At 58.7% G+C, this 17,706-nt stretch overlaps 1 protein-coding gene and 1 pseudogene across 1 annotated transcript in view; one reads left to right on the top strand and one right to left on the bottom strand.

Annotated features, from left to right (window-relative positions):
- Window positions 1-243: 243 nt before the first annotated feature.
- LOC121487003 lies at window positions 244-807 on the bottom strand (annotated as a pseudogene).
- Window positions 808-17,478: 16,671 nt separating this feature from the next.
- Window positions 17,479-17,706, top strand: part of LDB3 (LIM domain binding 3) — a 66,862-nt gene continuing 66,634 nt past the window's right edge. Inside the window, exon 1 of the mRNA XM_041747264.1 lies at window positions 17,479-17,622. Coding sequence (XP_041603198.1) covers window positions 17,494-17,622 — 129 coding nt within the window. The 5' untranslated portion in view covers window positions 17,479-17,493. The remainder of the gene's footprint in view (window positions 17,623-17,706) is intronic.

Raw genomic sequence — 17,706 nt, 5'->3', positions numbered from 1 at the left:
GGGGCGGAGACACAGGCAGAGGGAGAAGCAGGCTCCATGCAGGGAGCCCAACGTGGGACTTGATCCCAGGACTCCAGGATCACATCCCGGGCCGAAGGCAGCACCAAACTGCTGAGCCACCGGGGCTGCCCAAACTTTGTTGTTTCATAACATTAAGGTTTTGACATAATTTAGCATAGCTGGTTTGGGGTTTTTTCGTTCTTTCTTTCTTTCTTTCTTTCTTTCTTTCTTTTGCCTTTTTTATTACTCAAAAAAATCTTCAGTTTTAAATTTAGCTTTCTGACTCTGATCTTGCGCCTTCAACACTTTCACAACGGTTTTCTGCTCCTTGGGAAGGAAGGCATGCTTGACCCTGTCACAAACACACTCAGCACACAAGGAACCATTACAGGCCCCGCTGATGTGTTTTTTCATTTTTTTTTTTAAAATTTATTTATAATAGTCACACAGAGAGAGAGAGAGGCAGAGACACAGGCAGAGGGAGAAGCAGGCTCCATGCAGGGAGCCCGACGTGGGACTCGATCCCGGGTCTCCAGGATCGCGCCCTGGGCCAAAGGCAGGCGCCAAACCGCTGCGCCACCCAGGGATCCCTGTTTTTTCATTTTAGACAAGCTCCTGAGCACTGGGGGTCTCCAGCACAAACTCCTCGAGGTCCGCCTGGGCACTTGCATGGGCAGATTTTGGTGCTTTCCCAATCTTCTTGGGACAAAGGTAAACGATTCTATTACCAGGGGTTCAGCACAGCCTAGGTCTGTTAGAGGCTGTCTTGTAGGACAGCTTATGGCCGTACATCAAACGCTGGAACATTCTGAATGCCTACAATGCTGTCCCCAGAAGACAGTTGCCATACTCTGATTGACACAGAAACTGAAGCTGAGAATGCCCACAATAGCCTAACTGTGGAAAGAGCCGAGACGCCCATCAGCAGATGACTGGCTAAGAGGGTGTGATATCCACGTACACAATGGAATATTCCTCAGCCATCAGAATGGACGGACACCTACCGTTTGCATCAATGTGGATGGAACTGGAGGGCATTATGCTGAGTGACGTAAGTCAGTCAGAGAAAGACAATTATCTTATGGTTTCACTCAGGTGTGGAATAGAAGAAACAGCACAGAGGATCGTAGGGGAAGGGAGGGAAACCTGGATGGCAGTCATCAGGGAGGGAGAAAAACCACGAGAGACTCCTATCTAACTGTAGGAAACAACTGAGGGACTCTGGAGGGGAGGTGGGTGGAGGGGATGGGGTCACTGGGTGACGGGCATGAAGGAGGGCACGTGATGGGATGAGCACTGGATGTTATACAAAACTGATGAATTACTGAACTCACGTCTGAACCAATGAGGGACCATATGTTGGCTAATTGAATTTAAATTAAAAAAAAAAGAAGAAGAAGGAACTGATGCCAAGAGATGAAGTGTGCCTTCACAAAACCCTAACTTTTGGGATCCCTGGGTGGCTCAATCCTGGGATCGAGTCCCACGTGGGGCTCCCTGCATGGAGCCTGCTTCTCCCTCTGCCTGTGTCTCTGTCTCTCTCTCTGGGTCTCTCATGAATAAATAATTAAATCTAAAAAAAAAAAAAAAAACAACCTAACTTTTGTGGCCTTGACTTAGGAGTCCACTGATGGGGCTGGTTTTGGAAGCTGTTTCTCACTGATGCAATTGATAAAACCATCACCTACAATTACTTGGAAGGTAGATCATGATACCAGTAAGCCTGTAACTCCAGAAGATTCTAAAAAACCAAACGTTAGTAGCTTGTGTTGGTTGACATTGACTATATAAGACAAGATACGTCAAGAGGCATTCTCAGGAAAGAACGGACTACGTTATCCTAAGCAGGAATGACTGGGAGCAGTGAGTTGTGGCGGTCTTGCTTCCATCCCGAGGCCTCTCCCTTTGGCTTCTAGATGGGCCATCTTCTCCCCCCTGTTTTCATGAGGCCTCTCTTCTGTATGTGTCTGTGTCCTAATTGCCTCTTCCTATATAGACACCAGTCAAATTGGATTAGAGTCCACCCCAAGGACCTCATTTACTTTAATCATCTCTTCTTAAAAATAAAAAAATATATATATTTATTTTAGAAAAAGAGAGCATGAGCCAGCAGGAGGAGGGACAGAGAGAAAGGGAGAGAGAGAGCGAATCTCAAGCAGACTCCCTGCTGAGCGCAGAGCTCCACATGGGGCTTGGTCTCATGATCCCGAGATCATGACCTGAGCCTACATCAAGAGTCAGAGGCCTAACCAACTGAGCCACCCACGTGTGCCCCTCAATTATCTCTTCAAGACCCCATCTGCAGGGTGCCTGGCTGGCTCAGTCAGAGAGGCATAGGACTCTTGATGTCAGGGTTGTGAGTTTGAGCCCTATACTGGATATAGAGATTACTTAAATAAACAAAATGTAAAAAAATAATTCTGTCTCCAAATCATCTGAGGTCCTGGGGGTCAGGACTTGAACATACGGATTTGGGGTGGGTGGTGCAGTTCATCCCACAACACTCCCCCACCATGCCTGATGGGTTCAAGGTACCTGAGTTAAAGAGATAGACGGAGTTGAGAAGAAAGAGCTGTGGGTACGTTGTTGCGAATACAGTGGATTGAATCAAATTGTTTAGAACGATAATGAAATGTCGCTCCCTACCCATGGTAGGACTCCTTGCCTTAAAGTCTAATCTGATAATAGTATAGCCCTATCAGATTTTTTATGATTACTGTTTTCATTATTCATTTATTTATTTATTAGAGAGGGGAAGAGGGAGGGAGAGAGAGAGAATCCTAAGCAGGCTTCACGCCCAGCATGGAGCCCGACATAGGACTTGATCTCACAACCCTGAGATCATGACATGAGCCAAAATCAAGAGTGGGACACGTAACCAACTGAGCCGCCAGGCACCCTTGCTTATTTATGTTTGCTTGTTTATTTGTTTAAGTAGGCTCTAGGCCTCCTTTATGTGGGGCTTGAATTCATGGTCCTGAGATGAAGAGTCATACACTTTACTACCTGAGCCAGCCAGGCACCCCTTACCTTTTGCCTTCTAAATTAATTTGAGTTAATAACTTCTATTTAGTGTGATTTTTATATGATTGAGCTTAAGTACTCCATCTTCCTATTTATTATTTGTCTTATTTATGCTTTGTATCACCTGTCTTGGTTTCTTTTGGGTCAAACAAGTTTGTTTGTTTGTTTTTAAGATTTTATTTATTTATTTATTTATCTATTTATTTTTATTTATTATTATTTTTAAATCTATTTATTTATTTGAGAGAGTAAGCATGCAGTGCACAAGTTGGGGAACGGGGAGGGGGAGGGCGAGAATCTCAAGTCGACCCCAAGCCAAACTTAGAGTCCACCATGGGGCTTGACCCTGGGACCCTGAGGTCACGGCCTGAGCTGAAACCAAGAGCTACCCGGGCGCCCCACGGAGCACTTTTTTTTAGTACTGTATGTCATCTCCTTTTTGACATTTTCCTAGAGCTCTTTGCACTGTATTTTAGTAGTTGCTTTAAAGATTATAATATGCAAACTTAATCTATCAGGATGCTGAAATCCTATAATAATAGTTTTTCGGATATTGTTTGTGCTTAGTTTTTATTTATTTATTTATTTATTTATTTATTCATTTATTCATTTATTTATTTATTTATTGTGCTTAGTTTTAGAGTTTGCCTTTGGTTTCTTTCTTAGAATTTCTACACCTCTCCTGAAATCCCCATCTCTTTATTTTTTATGTTTATCTTTCCCATACATTCTTCAATGTATTTAGAATCCTTGTCTGCTAGTTTCAACATCTGTACCACGTGTTTGTATGGTCCTCGTGACCACTTCCCTCTGTATTATGAGTCACATTTTCCCGCTTTTCAGCATGGCCAGCACATTCTTATTGGCTTCTGAACATTGTGGTTGATACAGTTTAGAGACTCTAAATTTCATTATCCTCCACTTGCAAATGTCAGGTTTTATTCTTGAAGGAATTTAAACCACAGGCAGATCATTTGGATCCTACAAAGCCTTGGTTTTAGACTTTTTCATCTAAATTTAAAATTTGCCCCGAGTCCTAGGGTGTAGTCCTTGGTTCCAGGAAGTGAAACCCTTCCTTTTAAGGTGTGGACCTTCTGGGGTTTCAGTGGAAAGTAGAATGTTTACCAGGCTTTTCTAACTTGACAGGATTTGAGCTCCAAACTTCTGTTTCTCTAGCATTGGATGGCAGTTGAAATTTCCGCTTAGCTTTTGCCTTCCTCTGGATTCCTCAGAGTCCTGCCCTGCACGTGCGCAGCACAGGAGTCAGCCAAGGACTCCAGAGGAGTCTGTGCACAGATCTTGGGGTTCTCCCTCCAGCGTGCCCTTCTTTCTGGGGTCCCCCCCTCAATGTTAGATGCCCTGAGGCCCTGACCTGTGATTCCTCAGGCAGGTATGTTGACTTCCTTCTGCTTGAGATCTATCCCCACCCCCACTCCACCCACACCTGCTCCACCCGGTCCCACACTGCAGACTGAGAAACCTGGGAGAAAAGTTGAGTAAATGGGGATCTCACTCCAAGTTTTTCCCTTTTTTTCAAGGATCATATGCCCTCTAGTTTCTGCCTACTTTTGTTTGTCCTCAAATGCTTTCAAACAGTTGGCTTTTAAAAATATTTTGTCCAGGGGCACCCAGGTGGCCCAGTGGTTGAGCGTCTGCCTTTATCCCAGGGCGTGACCCCGGGGTCCTGGGATCGAGTCCCACGTTGGGCTCCCTGCAGGGAGCCTGCTTCTCCTTCTGCCTGTGTCTCTGCCTCTCTCTCTGGGTCTCTCATGAGTAAATAAATAAAATCTTTAAAGAAAAGAGAGAGAGAGCCCAGACATCACTGCAGCCCCCCTGAGACTAGAACACGTAACCCAGGAGGTAGTTCATCGTCGTGGGCAGTGCTGGCGTGCTAGCTAGCTGTCTGAAAGAAAATCAACAAGGACCATCCACCTTTGCTTCTGGAACATCTTTAGTTCCAGTTCCATGGGCCATGTTGGCCGAGCCAGTGAGGCAGCAAGGGGGGACACCTGCCGTCCGGTGTCCTTGCTCCGTGGCCTGTGGGGCCCTCTGCCCTCCCCACAGCTGAAGCGTGACTAAGCGTGACCTGGAGAGCCGCCCCGTGTTGGGGGAGAGAAGCAACACAATGGGGTCGGGTCTGTGACAAATGCCTGCACGAACTACACAGAAAGGGGGGCACAGAGTTGCCTGGCAAGGGACGTGCATCTTGATTTTGTTGTTTTTGTTTTTAGTGGGGGAGGGAGAGAGAGAGAATCTTAACACACCCAGCATGGAGCCTGATGCGGGGCTCGATCTCACAGCCCCGAGATCCTGCCCTAAGCTGAAACCAAGAGTCAGAGGCTTGACCGACTGAGCTACCTGGGTTCCCCACGCGACTGGTTCTCCTTGCTGAAGCCGGGTCGGGGTGAGTCCGTCTCAGAGGCTCCTGAGGCTGCTCCACAGTGCGGGTCCCCCCGGCACCCAGCCCCAGAGCAGGCCTCTAGCCTGGATGTCGGAAGCACCTGGGAGGGCCCCAAGGGACCCAGTGGTGCTCCACGGGCCTGGCCAGGCCACGCAGGGGGCACAGCTGATGGCCTGGCTGTGCTCGGTCTATCCACCTGCAGGTCCTCCTCGGCGGGGGACCCAGAAGGTCCAGGAGAGAGGCCCTGGCCTCAGCCAGGCTTGCTGTGCCTTGGGGCCCAGCTCGGTCTGTGCAGTGGCTCACGGGCTAGTCGCGTGACCTGCCCCGGAGGCACCGGTGTGTGCGGCCCCTAGCCTCAGGTGAAGTGGGAAGAAGGCCATCCTGCCTTGACGTGCACTTGCGTTCACCGCTGACCCGGTTCCCTTTGCTAGTCCCATTCATGCCAACCGAGTCTGCTTTGGTTCCCGTCCTGGAGGGGGGGCGTCCCAGTCTCCTGGGGGGGCACCTCCTCTGTGGCTCTGCTGCTGGGTGCGTTGGTCTCTCCGCACCTCGAGTCCTGCTACCTGGGGCTGGGTTGGTGGCCTGCGGGGGAGATGGGGAGTCGGGGTCAGATTCCAGGCACTTCAGTAGAGTTTGGGTGTGGAGCATGGGGAGGGGGGTATGAAGAGCACGGCCGGTGCCCAGGGCTGGGGAGGAGGGGGACGAGGCAAGCACAGTAGGTACCCCGGGAGCCAGGTGTGAGCGTGCTGGTGCCTGGAGCCCGCGCTAGTCTCGGAATCCTAGGTAGGGCCCCGGAGACCGAGGGCAGAGGCTGACAGCCTGGCATTCCTGTGCCCTGGACAGACGCCTTGCCACGTCAGGGTCTTGTCACCCGGACTGGACCCCCCAGAGGTTCTCTGGTCACAGCGCACAGACAACCTGCTGATCCCTAGAGGACGCCCCGGGCTTAAGCCAATGAGGCTCTGCAGGGACCGGAGGGGCCGGGGGGCCAGCAGGGCTTCCAGCCTCCCCGGGCACACCTGGCAACGTTCAGGCCAAAGGTGCAGGCCGGCAGTCCCCTCTGCTCCCCCGGCGGGTGCGTGACCGGTGGTGGCTTTCTCTCTGCAGGGCATCGTCCCAGCCAGTAGTGCTTGCCACGGAGGCCCCAGGCAGCCTGGAGGGGCGACAGGGCTCCCAGACTCCCACCGCCCTGCGCCGTGGGTGGGGACAGGCCGGCCTGCCCCTGCGTGGCTCGGGGCACCCTTGTTTCTGCTGCAGCCCGCGCCCCGTCTGCACCCCCACGGCAGCAGGGAGGCTCCCGCCCAGCCCCCAGGCTCACGGCCAGGAAACCGCTAAACATGTCCAAGGTTATCACACACCCTCCAACTGTCACTGGAGCTGGTCTTGGCCTTTGGCCCTGAGCCATCGGTGCTGCTCCGGTCTGCCCGCGTGGTCGGGGGGGCCACGGGCCACTTGTGCTTTGCCGCACAACGGCCGGGAACGCGTGTGGGGCCCTGATGCGGGGTGGGGGGCACTGCAGGTCACCGGCTACTGACCCTCTGAAGGATGGGCCCGCCGCTCCTCTAGCCCCCATGCCGCATCCTCCCGGGTGACCGCAGCCTCCACTCCCCCGGACTGTCCTCCCGCCCACCCTAGGGGTGCAGCGCCAGCCTGTTCGGCCTCCTTCAGCGTTGCGAAGGCTCCAGCACGTGTGTCGTGCCCACGGTGGCCACCAGCCCCACGGCGCTGCTGGCCCTCGGGGGGGCGTCCCGTGCTAATGGCCCTGGGACCCCGAGGCCGCCTTCGCGTCGCTGCAGATCCAAACCCAGGGGAGTCCTCCGGCCGGTCCTCGCCCACCTGGGACCTTCCCCGTCGGGGACGTTAGTCCTGCAGGTGACCCTCGCGTCCCTCAGCCTGTCTCGCTCACCCGTAAACGAGGCGAAGTTCCACCCGTGTAGTTCTCGTCTCCAGGGTGCCCACTCCCTGGGCCATGGGCTCGGGCTCCTCAGCGCTGCCCCACGCCCCAGCCTCCCTCCTCCTTGGCCGAGGTCTCAGGCTTTCAGGGCACTTCCCAAAAGCTCCTTGTGGGAACCGGGGTTACGGGACCTGAGTGACATGGGGCCAGCCCCGCAGCTCCGAGGCAGGCGCAGTCTTCTCCTGTAGCTGCTGGGAGCGCTTATGCCAGACCCAGTCCACGGTGTCCCTGGGTTTACTTGGCCGCTGTCCACCTGGCATACAGGTGGCACCGCCCACCCCGGAGGACGGGGAAGGTGTGGGTCCTCAGCGGGCAGGGTGTGCTGAGCGGGGCACAGCCTACGCCCCGCCCCGCCTTGTGGCTCCCCGGCCCCACGCTCTTGCTGCTCGGCTCTCCTCCGTCCTGGGGCCTGTCCCTGCGGGGACGCAGGCACCTGCAGACCCCTGGCACCTGTGCGTGCATGACGGCCTGCAGGGCTGGGGCTGCGAGCCAGCAGTCAGGGTGTGCCCTGGCCTCGGTCCGGCTGCCTTGCCCCAGGGGTCCCCCTGCACCCCGGGAGCCAGGGCTCCCAGGTCCCACGGGGCCGGGAGGCACTGCAGTAAGGGCAGGGGTACAGAGGCCCTGGGGGGCATCCAGGAAACTCAGCGAGGGGACAGGAGCGTATTTGCCCCTTTCTCGTCTGAGGCCGACCTCCTGATGTCAGGGAGGCTCACGCGAGCCATCTCTGCCCGCCCCAGCTCTGGGGTCAGCCCTCTCCCGGGCCCTCTCTCCCCTTTGCTTGCCTCACTCCTGCTGCCCTGGGCTTCACTCCTCAGAAAGCGTCAGCATCTAAGCTCTGGCCTCAGATTCTGTTTCCCAGGGTGCTTAGGCTGAGACAAGGCTCACTCTTCACACTTGTTTTCACAGAAACCCCGTGACATCCTTTCTGATCAAAGTCACTTAGCGCCGCCTCCTGCTTGCCGGGCACCCGGAGAGGCCTCAGGGACGTGGTGGCCAACACGGCAGGTGCAGTCCTCGCGCCCCAAGCCCTAGGGGTGCGGGGCATGCCCAGGGAGATGAGAGGACCAACATCCCACTGTATAATAGAAATAGAAAGAGGAGGAAGGGAAAGTTCTAGAAGACTTAGGCCTTTATGTCTATTGGCGGCCAACTCCAAAAACCCCAAGCAGGGGGAAGGGAGCTGTGGCTCGACGCAGTAGAAACCCTGTCGGCCAGGTGGTCTCTTTCCTGAAAGCCTACGAGGTGAGGGGGTCCTGGGGTCCTGGCCATCACCTGAGAAGACGCTGGCCAAGGCTCTGTGTCGCCAAGTGGCCAGCCTGACCCCGCAGGCTGCAGGACAGGATGTTCTGGTGGACTCGGGAGAGGATGACAAATATGCAACATTAGCCAGTGGAGGAAGGAGCCCCCCATCCCCACAGAGCAGGACCAGAAGCTGGGAATCCACGTGTAGCGACCGCCGGCCTTCCTTCCCGCTCTGGGATTCTGGGCCTCACTGCGCACAGGCCTTTTGGGGAAGCTCATCCCTGTTACTTGCTCAGCGCAGCGGGCATTTCGGGGGCCCTGCCTGGGTCCTGCAGCCGCCACTACGCAGGCCTGGGTGCTCTTCCCCTGGAGTGAGCTGGAAGTGCTTGGGTGTGTGGGTGCCTGCAGGGGAGCCCACAGCATGGCACAGCGGCCTCACGTCTCTCGTCTACAGGTTCCATTAAGCCCCAAGGGTCGCTCACTCCGAGCTCCCAGGAGCACCAGGCGGAGGCTGAGATGGGGACAGGACACTTCTGGCCAACTTTCCCGCTCCCCACGCTGCTCACGCTCAAGAGCCCTCAAGAGCCAGCCGGAAGGGCCCCTGCTCCAGGCTCTGCAGGGGGCTGGGGGCTGGGGTCCAGTGGCTGGCACGGTGAGCCGGGGGCCCACAGGACACCAGCCACAGTCCTTCCTCTTGTAAGGCTGCAGGGGTCCAGGGAGGAAATGTTGGGGGACCCGTCCGGGGCCCTGCCTGGGTCAGCCCTGTTGCAAGGCTCTGCAAGGAGCCAGCTCAGCACAGGATGGCTGAGGCCAGGCCCGGGGCCAGGGCAGAGGGGCAAGGACCTTAGCAGACTTCCCAGAGAGGGCCTGTGGCTGCGACCCTTAGCAACCCTTGGTGACCCTCGGGGAGGCACGTGCATGCTTGGGGAGGAACCCCCACCCCATCTCCGACGGGAGGCTCTGTTCTCCTGATACCAGTGTGCTCTTCAAAGCCCAGCCCTGCCCCGGCTCCTGCAGACTTCCGTCTTTGTGTTCCCAGCAGGTTCCGGGCCCTGGAGGGCCAGGAGGGAGCCCTGTGCCCTCTGTGGGGCTCACAGGTGCCGGAGGTCTCAAACCCAGCACCCCACCCCCAATTCTAGGGGCACTAACCAGAGACAGGATCAGCAAAATCTGTAAGAGACAGAGATGCAGGCCGCCTGTCTGCCATGGGGCTGAGAGCAGAGGGATGGGATCCGCGGGCCCAGATTCTTTCTCCTGGGGACACATCTGTCCTGTGCAGCAAGTCTCGAGATCAGGAAGCCGGACCCAGGGACACTGCAGCTCGGGGCTGGGCTGTTAGGGAGGGGATTCGAAGGGCTCCTAATGCTTGTCAGTTATAGACCTGGGGTTGGGGGTGGGGGGGGCATGTATTACGAACTTTTAGATTTCTAGGTTCAGGGTTCTGTAAAATCAAATAATGTTTTTCTTTTTTTTCTTTAAGATTTTATTTATTTGAGAGAGAGAGAGTGAGAGAGCGATCATGAGCAGGGGGGAGGGCAGGAGGGAAGCGGGCTCCCTCCCAGGACCCCAGCCAGGACCTGAGCTGAAGGCTGAGCCCCCGGCACCCCCAGCCCCCACACTGAGGCAGCCTATTCTCCTCTGCTGGCCCCCGGGGGCGGGCATGCAGGGCCTGGGGGGAGTGACGGGCCCAGGACCTGATCAGGCACCTCCGAGACAGAGTTGGCAGCAGCTGCTCTCCCTGCGACTAGGGAAGCGCCTGCAGAAAGCAGAACGGGCCAGGCCCTTCAGGTCCTCAGTCACCGCTGGCAGAGGAGAGGCAGGGCGGGTCCCTGGCCCTGGCCCTGCGGCGGGGAGCACCCAGCCCCTCCTGCCCCACGGGGCACAGACGGGACCTCCAGGTCAGGACGCGGGCTGGCCCTGTCCCTCTGACTCTTCCACAGGAACCACTGCACCAACACGAACCCCCAAAGACGGGGCGCGGAGCCAGGGAGCCCGGAGCAGGTGGCCCGAGAAAGCCAGGGCCGGAGCCAGCAAGGGGCACCCAGGAACTACCCCAGTCCCTCCGCCTCGTGGGGGCCGCCGTCCTGGCCACCGTGAGGGCGACCGGGGCCGACGGGGGGTCGCCATGTCTGGAGCCATCAGCCCCCTGCCCACCCCGCACAGATGTTTCCCGGCTCGGCGAAGGCCCAGGGCCCCTCCGGAGCAGCAAATCAGGGGGTCTGCGCGGGTCGGGGGCATCAGGCGCAGGCACCGAACCGGAGCGGGGGCTGAGTGAATGCTGAGGTGCCCCTTCCCCAGCAGCCCAGTCCTCTGTGCTCCTCTCCGGGGAAACTGGAGTCAGGATCCCCCAAGAAATAGCCCACGGGGCCCCCTGTGAAGGGGTAGAGGGCAGGAGACTCACTGGGCCTCCAGCCTCTTGGGAGGGAAGACAGCAGGTGCTTCCAGCAAGCACTGGGGTGGGGGGGGTTGGGGGAGGCTGGCTCGCTGGGGAAGGGGGCAGGGCCAGTCCGGCTCCTCGGAGGCCACCTTGCCCAGCTGGCAAGCAGCTCTGTGACCTTCTTCCTACAATGTGGGGGCCCTGAAGCCGCTCGGCTTCTGCTGTGGGGCTGTACCAACAACAGAAAAAGTCTCTTTCCACATCTTTCTATTTTTTTTTTTTTAATTTATTCATGAGAGACAGAAAGAGAGAGAGGCAGAGACACAGGCAGAGGGAGAAGCAGGCTCCATGCAGGGAGCCCGAGGCAGGACTCCATCTCGGGACCCCGGGGTCATACCCTGAGCTTCCGAAGGTGGCACTAAACTGCTGAGCCCCCCAGGCACCCCTTTCCACATCCTTCTGAACAAGATTCAGCAGCTTAAGCCTTTTGTGTACAACTATGGAGACAGCTAGTGGAAGGTAGCTTCCGGGAGGTGGAACCAGGGAGAAGGAGGGATGGACAGGGCACTATTTCTCATATAAGCCTTTCAATATGACTTCATTTTTATTTTATTTTATTTTATTTTATTTTATTTTATTTTATTTTATTTTATTTTATTTTTTTTCTTTTATTTTTTAATTTAATTTTGTCCTACTTTATTTTATTTGAACTTGGCTCCATGCTCAGGGTGGAGCCCAACACGGGGCCTGAGCTCACGACCCTGAGATCAAGACGTGAGCTGAGATCGAGAGTCAGATACTTAACTGGCTGAGCCCCCCAGGTGCCCGCAAGATTTCATTTTTAAAAGATGTGCCATTATCCATTAGATCACACAGATAAAAACTAGGAAACAATTCCAGGAATTCCCTCGCTCTGTCCCATCGTCCTCAGGGATTTGTGGGGCCGGGGAGCCCTCACTCTTCAAACCCGTCAGCTGGTTGCTCACCCTGCGGCTGGTGCACAGGGTCCCGAGTGGGGTTGTGTGCGCGGGGGTGGCCAGAGCAGCTGCGTGATGCGAGGCTTCCCGGTCCTCAGGGAGAAGCTGTGAAGCTTTTGCTCTCAGAAGCAGGATTCTGAGAAGCTTTTAGATGATGAGGGAAAGGCCGAGTCCCTGGTGGAGACCACAGCCTCTCAGAGTGAGAAGAGCAAAGGGGCCTGGCTGCAGGGTCCGTGCTATGGGGCACGTGTGGGGGCCTCCGTCCCGTGTGCGCTGGCTGGCTGGCAGCGGAGGGGGACCCCGGGCTCTGCAAGTGGGCCCTGCACCTGTGCCCATCTCCCCCTGGCAGTGGAGGGGGACCCCGGGCTCTGCAAGCGGGCCCTGCACCTGTGCCCACCGCCCCCTCTCCACAGCACCTCTGCTCTCCGGCTGGCAGTCTCCAAGAGGCCCAGCAGCTTCCCGGGTCTGCCCCAAAGGCTGCGTCTGGCTTGCCAGCAAGGCAGGCTCCAGGCACACTCCCTTGCTCTGGGCCTGTCTCGGGGGCGGCGGCTGCACTCTGGGTGCCCTTGTCTCTGGGTGGCCAAGGCCTCCTGCAGACTCTGTCCTCATGGGCTGTCGGTCAGCTCTGTGACTGCGAGGAATCGAGGTTTATCTGAGAAAAGGGGGAGGCAGGACTTAAAGCCAGGCGCCAGGGCTCAGGGACTGGGGTGGCTGGTAGGGCTTCAAGGCCGGGCCCTTCTGGCCAGACTCTGGCTGCCTCAGGGGGCCCAGGCCAAGCTACATAATCAGCCCTGAAGGATCCAGGGCCTTGTCCGAGGCAGGTGTCTCCCGGTTCCTGAGACCTCCAGGCAGCCTTTGTGGTGTCCTCAGGGGAGGCCATGCAGCCTCGATTCTCCCTGGTGTCCTCAGGAGAGGCCGATCGCCCTCGATCCTGGCTTCTACACCCTGGTCTCTGAATACTTGCCTCAACCTCTACTCCACAGTTCTTTTTTTTTTTTTTTTTTAAGATTTTATTTATTTATTCATGAGAGACACAGAGAGAGAGAGAGAGAGAGACAGAGACAGAGACAGAGACAGAGACAGAGACCCAGGCAGAGAGAGAAGTAGGCTCCACACGGGGAGCCCGACGCAGGACTCGATCCCGGGACCCGGGGTCACGCTCTGGGCCGAAGGCAGCTGCTCAACTGCTGAGCCACGCTGGTGCCCCTATGCCACAGTTCTTAACCTTTGCACCAGGGACCCGTCTGGAGTCTTGCACAGCCTATGGGGCCCTTTTCAGGAATGTTGCATAAAATGCATATGATAAATAAAAGAGGAAACCAATCCCGGTGAAATGTCATCACTAAAATGTTGAATAAATATGTGGTGGCGTAACCTGCTTCTTCTTTAACAGATCAACGAGGCCTGCTGGCAGGTGTAAGCAGGCCCGTCATTTTGAAGCAGTGGTGAGCAAAGCCAGCACTGTGCCCATGTGCAACAGTCCCACCGGCCTGTGAAAGTCGCAGTGATTTCCATGGGTGACAAAGTCACGGGCAACACTACGGGGGGTTCTGTGCACGCTGCTAATGGAGGAGAGCGCTCGGTCCCAGCTCGGGTCGCTGCAGACAGCACCACTTTTTCCTCAGCCAAGTTCGTGGATGCCCGGCCTCACCTGCAGACTAGGAGGGGTTAGGCTAGGGGCCCTGCCTCTGTCACCGCTCCTGAGCCCCCCACCCTTGGGCGCCAGGCACTCAGACCCCTGGGGCCCAGCCCTTCTCCTAGGTTGCAGGGCGCAGGCGGGGCCGCTGGAGCCTGACTTGGGGCCCTGCCCAGGTCGGAGAAGCCGGGGGGGGGGGGGGGGGGGGGGGGGGGGGGTGGGGGGTGGTATTTGTTCCCGGAGGGGGGGGGGGGCCGCCACGGCGAGGAGGGACTGCAGGTGGGCGCTGGCTCACGGTGAGTCCAGGTGGGCGTGTACGAGGCACAAGCAGAGACGTGAGCCTTCGTGTCAGGCGGCGTTTGGCAAAATCCCGGTGCCTGGGCCGCACCCCAGGTCCAGGGAGCCAGAGTCCCTGTGGGGGGCTCCGCGCCGTGTTCCGGGCTCCCTGGTGACTCCGGGGACCCGGCGGCGGCGGGGAGGGGGCGGGATGTTCGTCCAGCAGGTCGGGCGCCTCAGGGCAGGGCCTCAAGCGGCCCGAGAGGGGAGGGGACTGGGTGGGGGGCTGCAGGGGGGCTGGGGGCTCTGAAGCTTTCTGCTCACTTTGAGAGCCTGGAGCAGAGGGTGCCAGATGCCCCTGCCCTTGGCTTTGCTGTGGGAAACTGCCGGCAGCTCCCTAGTTGGGGGGCCTCTAAGAGCAGAGAACAAGCACCTCCCACCCCAGCCCCGGCACCCCAAAGAGCAGCCCCCAGGTTCCTGCATGTGGCCAGGTCTCTGGGCACACGCGGCCGGGTTCTGGGGCAAGGGGCTCACGCTCGCTCGCCTCCCCACTCGGGGAACAGGGCTGCGCCCCCCACGCCTGCCCTGCACCCCACCACCCCTGCCCTTGCCCAGACTGCTTGTCCTCTCGGTCCCCCGCGGCATGGAGAAGGACTGCGGGCAGCGGTGCTCCCGCCTACTGGGCTCCAGGGCGCTGACTCAAGTGAAGCCCCGCCGCCGATGAAGTGCAGCCATGTCCATCCTGCAGATGGGGAGGGGCCCTCGGAGGGTGACGAAGAGTTCCCTGAAGCTGGGGACAGCTCCTAAGTCCCGCAGCTCCCGGGCTGCACGGTCCTGCGGCACTTGTCCTGGGCCAGCATCACAGCCGGGGTGAAGCCGGGTGAAGCCCTGTAACCTTGGGCTGCCTCTGGGTGAGGCCGCGGGGCTTGTGACCAAGCGTCCACGCTGTCGCCCTGCAGAGGACACCAAGCCTCCGTGGTCTTGATCCTCCAGGTCCTGACAGCAGCCGGGCCAAGCTGGGGGCCGCCAGGGCTGCCGACCGCGGGGCTGGCTTGGGAGGGCACCGAGCGTGTTGGGCCTCTGGAACCCCCACCAGGCTCACAGTGCTGCAGTCACACCCGAAGACAAGCCGTCTGAGGTCCACGGGCCCCACTCAGCTCCGCCAGGGCCGCACGCGGACGCTTGGGAACCCCAGGCCTTATGGGGCCCCTGGCTCCTGAGGCAACCCCCAGAGCTGCTCTGCACCCAGCACGCCTCCGTGTCCTTGGAGATTCGCAGCCTCCCCACGCCTGTCTCCTCGATTGGCCAGGAGCCAAGCGTCACAGAGCGCGGGGACGCTGGGCCCCTTCCCCCAGCCGCGCGCCACCTTGCAGGCCAGAGCATCGTGTGGGGAAGGCTACTCCTCTGCGGCTCCAGCATGTTACCAAAACGTCAAAACAAAACAATATATGTATACAGTCCCAAGATGGCCCAGGACTACGTGTGTGCCCCGGCTGGCGCTCAGCAAGCCCCGAGAACGTCAAGGGCTCTGACAGTGAGGCCCGGGGTTGGAACCCGGTGGCAAGCTCCTGCAACCGCCGGCTCCCGGGGGCGTCCAAGGCGCACGCCTCCCCAGGGCATGTGGTCAGCTTTCAGGATAAAAGTTTGTTCCCAGGGCACCGGGTGGCTCAGCGGTTTGACTTGGGCCCTGGGCTGTGGGATGGAGCCCCGGGTCGGACTCGGAGCTCAGGAGGGTCCACTTGGGACCCTCCCTCTCCTGCTCCCTCTGCCCCTCGCCCAGCTCCCATACCCATGTGCTTTGCTCTAAATAAATAAAATTAAAAAAAAAAAAAAGGTTCTTTTGGCCTTGCTCATATTTCCTTGACCTTCTGTGTCCCTGCTCCTCTCTTGCACCTGTGAACCTGCCCTGACTGCCCTAGACAGAAGCTTCCAGCTACAGGCAGGAAGAGGTTAGTTTCTGCGGTCGGGGGAGGAGGGCTGAGGGTTGTTCCCCTCCCGGTGACACAGCGAAGGTGCCAGGGTGGCCGCCGTAACTGATGCGGGCCCGGCGCTAGCACACAGTGGTCGTTTGACAAACGCGCGGTCCTGGGACAGAGTGAGGTTGGGACACCCCGACGGGACTTACTGAGAACACGCGTGGCCCCGGGCACGACAGGCACCGGAAAGTCCTGAAGGCCCCGGGTCAGGACACCAGGCCGGGAGGCAGCAAGCCCAGGAGCCCCCGTGGTGCTCCTGAGGGATAGGAAAGGGGCCCACCTTGCCCCACAGCAATACCCCGGGCGGCCCCACTTTGGGCTGCCATGGGGTACACAGGGGGCAACTCGGGGGGCCCCACAATGGGGAATAAGGCTGGGAGGAGCCCTCTGGGAACATGAGCATGTGTAGCATGGGCTTCCGAAGGCTCCCCAGCGGGAGAGGTGCTTCCTGGGCCTGTGGTGCCCTGGGGCCCCTCCCATTGGCCCACCCAACAAACCCTACGGCTTGGGGCCACAGCTTCCCTCGAGGATGTCCCCCGGGCCCCCGGCAGCTCGGTGTTGCTCCCAGCTGGGACCAGTAGGCAAGGCTCCGCAGCAGGGAGCCGAGGGCTGGGGAGGCCACACTGGGTGTCACGGGGGACAGCGGGGGCCAGGCTCCCCCTCCACCCAGGGGGAGCCTCTGCGAGCTAGGACCTGCCAAGAAAGGCCTCCGGAGGAAGCGTCCAAGCCCCGAGCTGACACCGTGGGGCATTTAGCTTCTCCCTGCAGGAGGGGGCGCTCCCACCCCGGCCAAGCACTGGGGCTCAAGGACCACTGTTTGTGAAGATCCAAGATGGGGGGGGGCATCCTGGAGCAAGAGATGGTGCCGCCTGCGCTCCAGGGCTCCACGAACCTCCGCACTGAGTCTCAGGACACGCCCCAACTAGAACATTCCACAGCGGAGTGGCCCCCTAAGGACGGCCCAGCTGCCATCCCCTCCAGCTCCTGATCCCTCCCGTAAGGGTGGATGGAGCTGCCGGCTGCCGGCCAGGGCCCCTCCACTGCCGGTGTTCACGCATCTCAGGCCGGACTTCCCACCAGCTCTGCATTTGGTGGGTTTTTTAAAGAAAAAATCTTTATGCTTCAATAGAAGTTTCTTGTCAAAAGGCAACAAGCAAACAAGGGCCTTGTGACCTGATCTCAGCCCTCTGCCGAGATATCCCACGGTCCTCACTCTGCGTCTGCTGTGGGCGCCGGGCGGAGGGCGAGTGGCCCTGGCCGGCCGGAGGCTGAGAGCAGGACACTCAGCTCAGATGAGCTCGGGCCCAAGCAGGGCCGTCTCCCCTGATACACGCACGCACTTTCACACGTGCACGCCGCTGTCCTCAGGCCTTGCGCACAGACACCCGGGAGCCCGCGGCGCTGAGCCACCGGGCACGTGCACGCCTGGCGCCCTCCTTAAAGGCCGGGCCGACCCCGCAGCTGCCATGACTCATCCGTCGTGCTTCACTGGGCGCAGCGGCGTCAGTGGGGAGAGCTCCGGGCCGGCTGCACACGGCAGAGGGCAGGCGGCGGGCGGGTGGGCACAGCTGATGCCCTGAGCTCCCGGGCCCTTGGCTTCTCCTGGGCTCCAGAAGGGACCACCCCCAGGATGAACCCCCCTTTGGGGCCCAGTGCCCAGGAGCCCGGCTGCGTGGCCACCGCAGCGTCGCCTGGCAGGTGGCACGGCTCCCCGCGCAGCACCGTCGGCCTGGACCAGGCACTGCCCACGGGTCCCACGGTAAGCCCGGGCCAGGTGGGCGTGCCCAGAGCCTCCCCAGCCCGGCCTCCCCGCTGGGGACACACAGGGGCTCTGATGGGGGGG

This window comes from Vulpes lagopus, chromosome 3 (assembly GCF_018345385.1).
Source record: "Vulpes lagopus strain Blue_001 chromosome 3, ASM1834538v1, whole genome shotgun sequence".
Taxonomy (NCBI): Eukaryota; Metazoa; Chordata; class Mammalia; order Carnivora; family Canidae; genus Vulpes; species Vulpes lagopus.
This window is presented reverse-complemented; position numbering and strand designations above follow the sequence as displayed.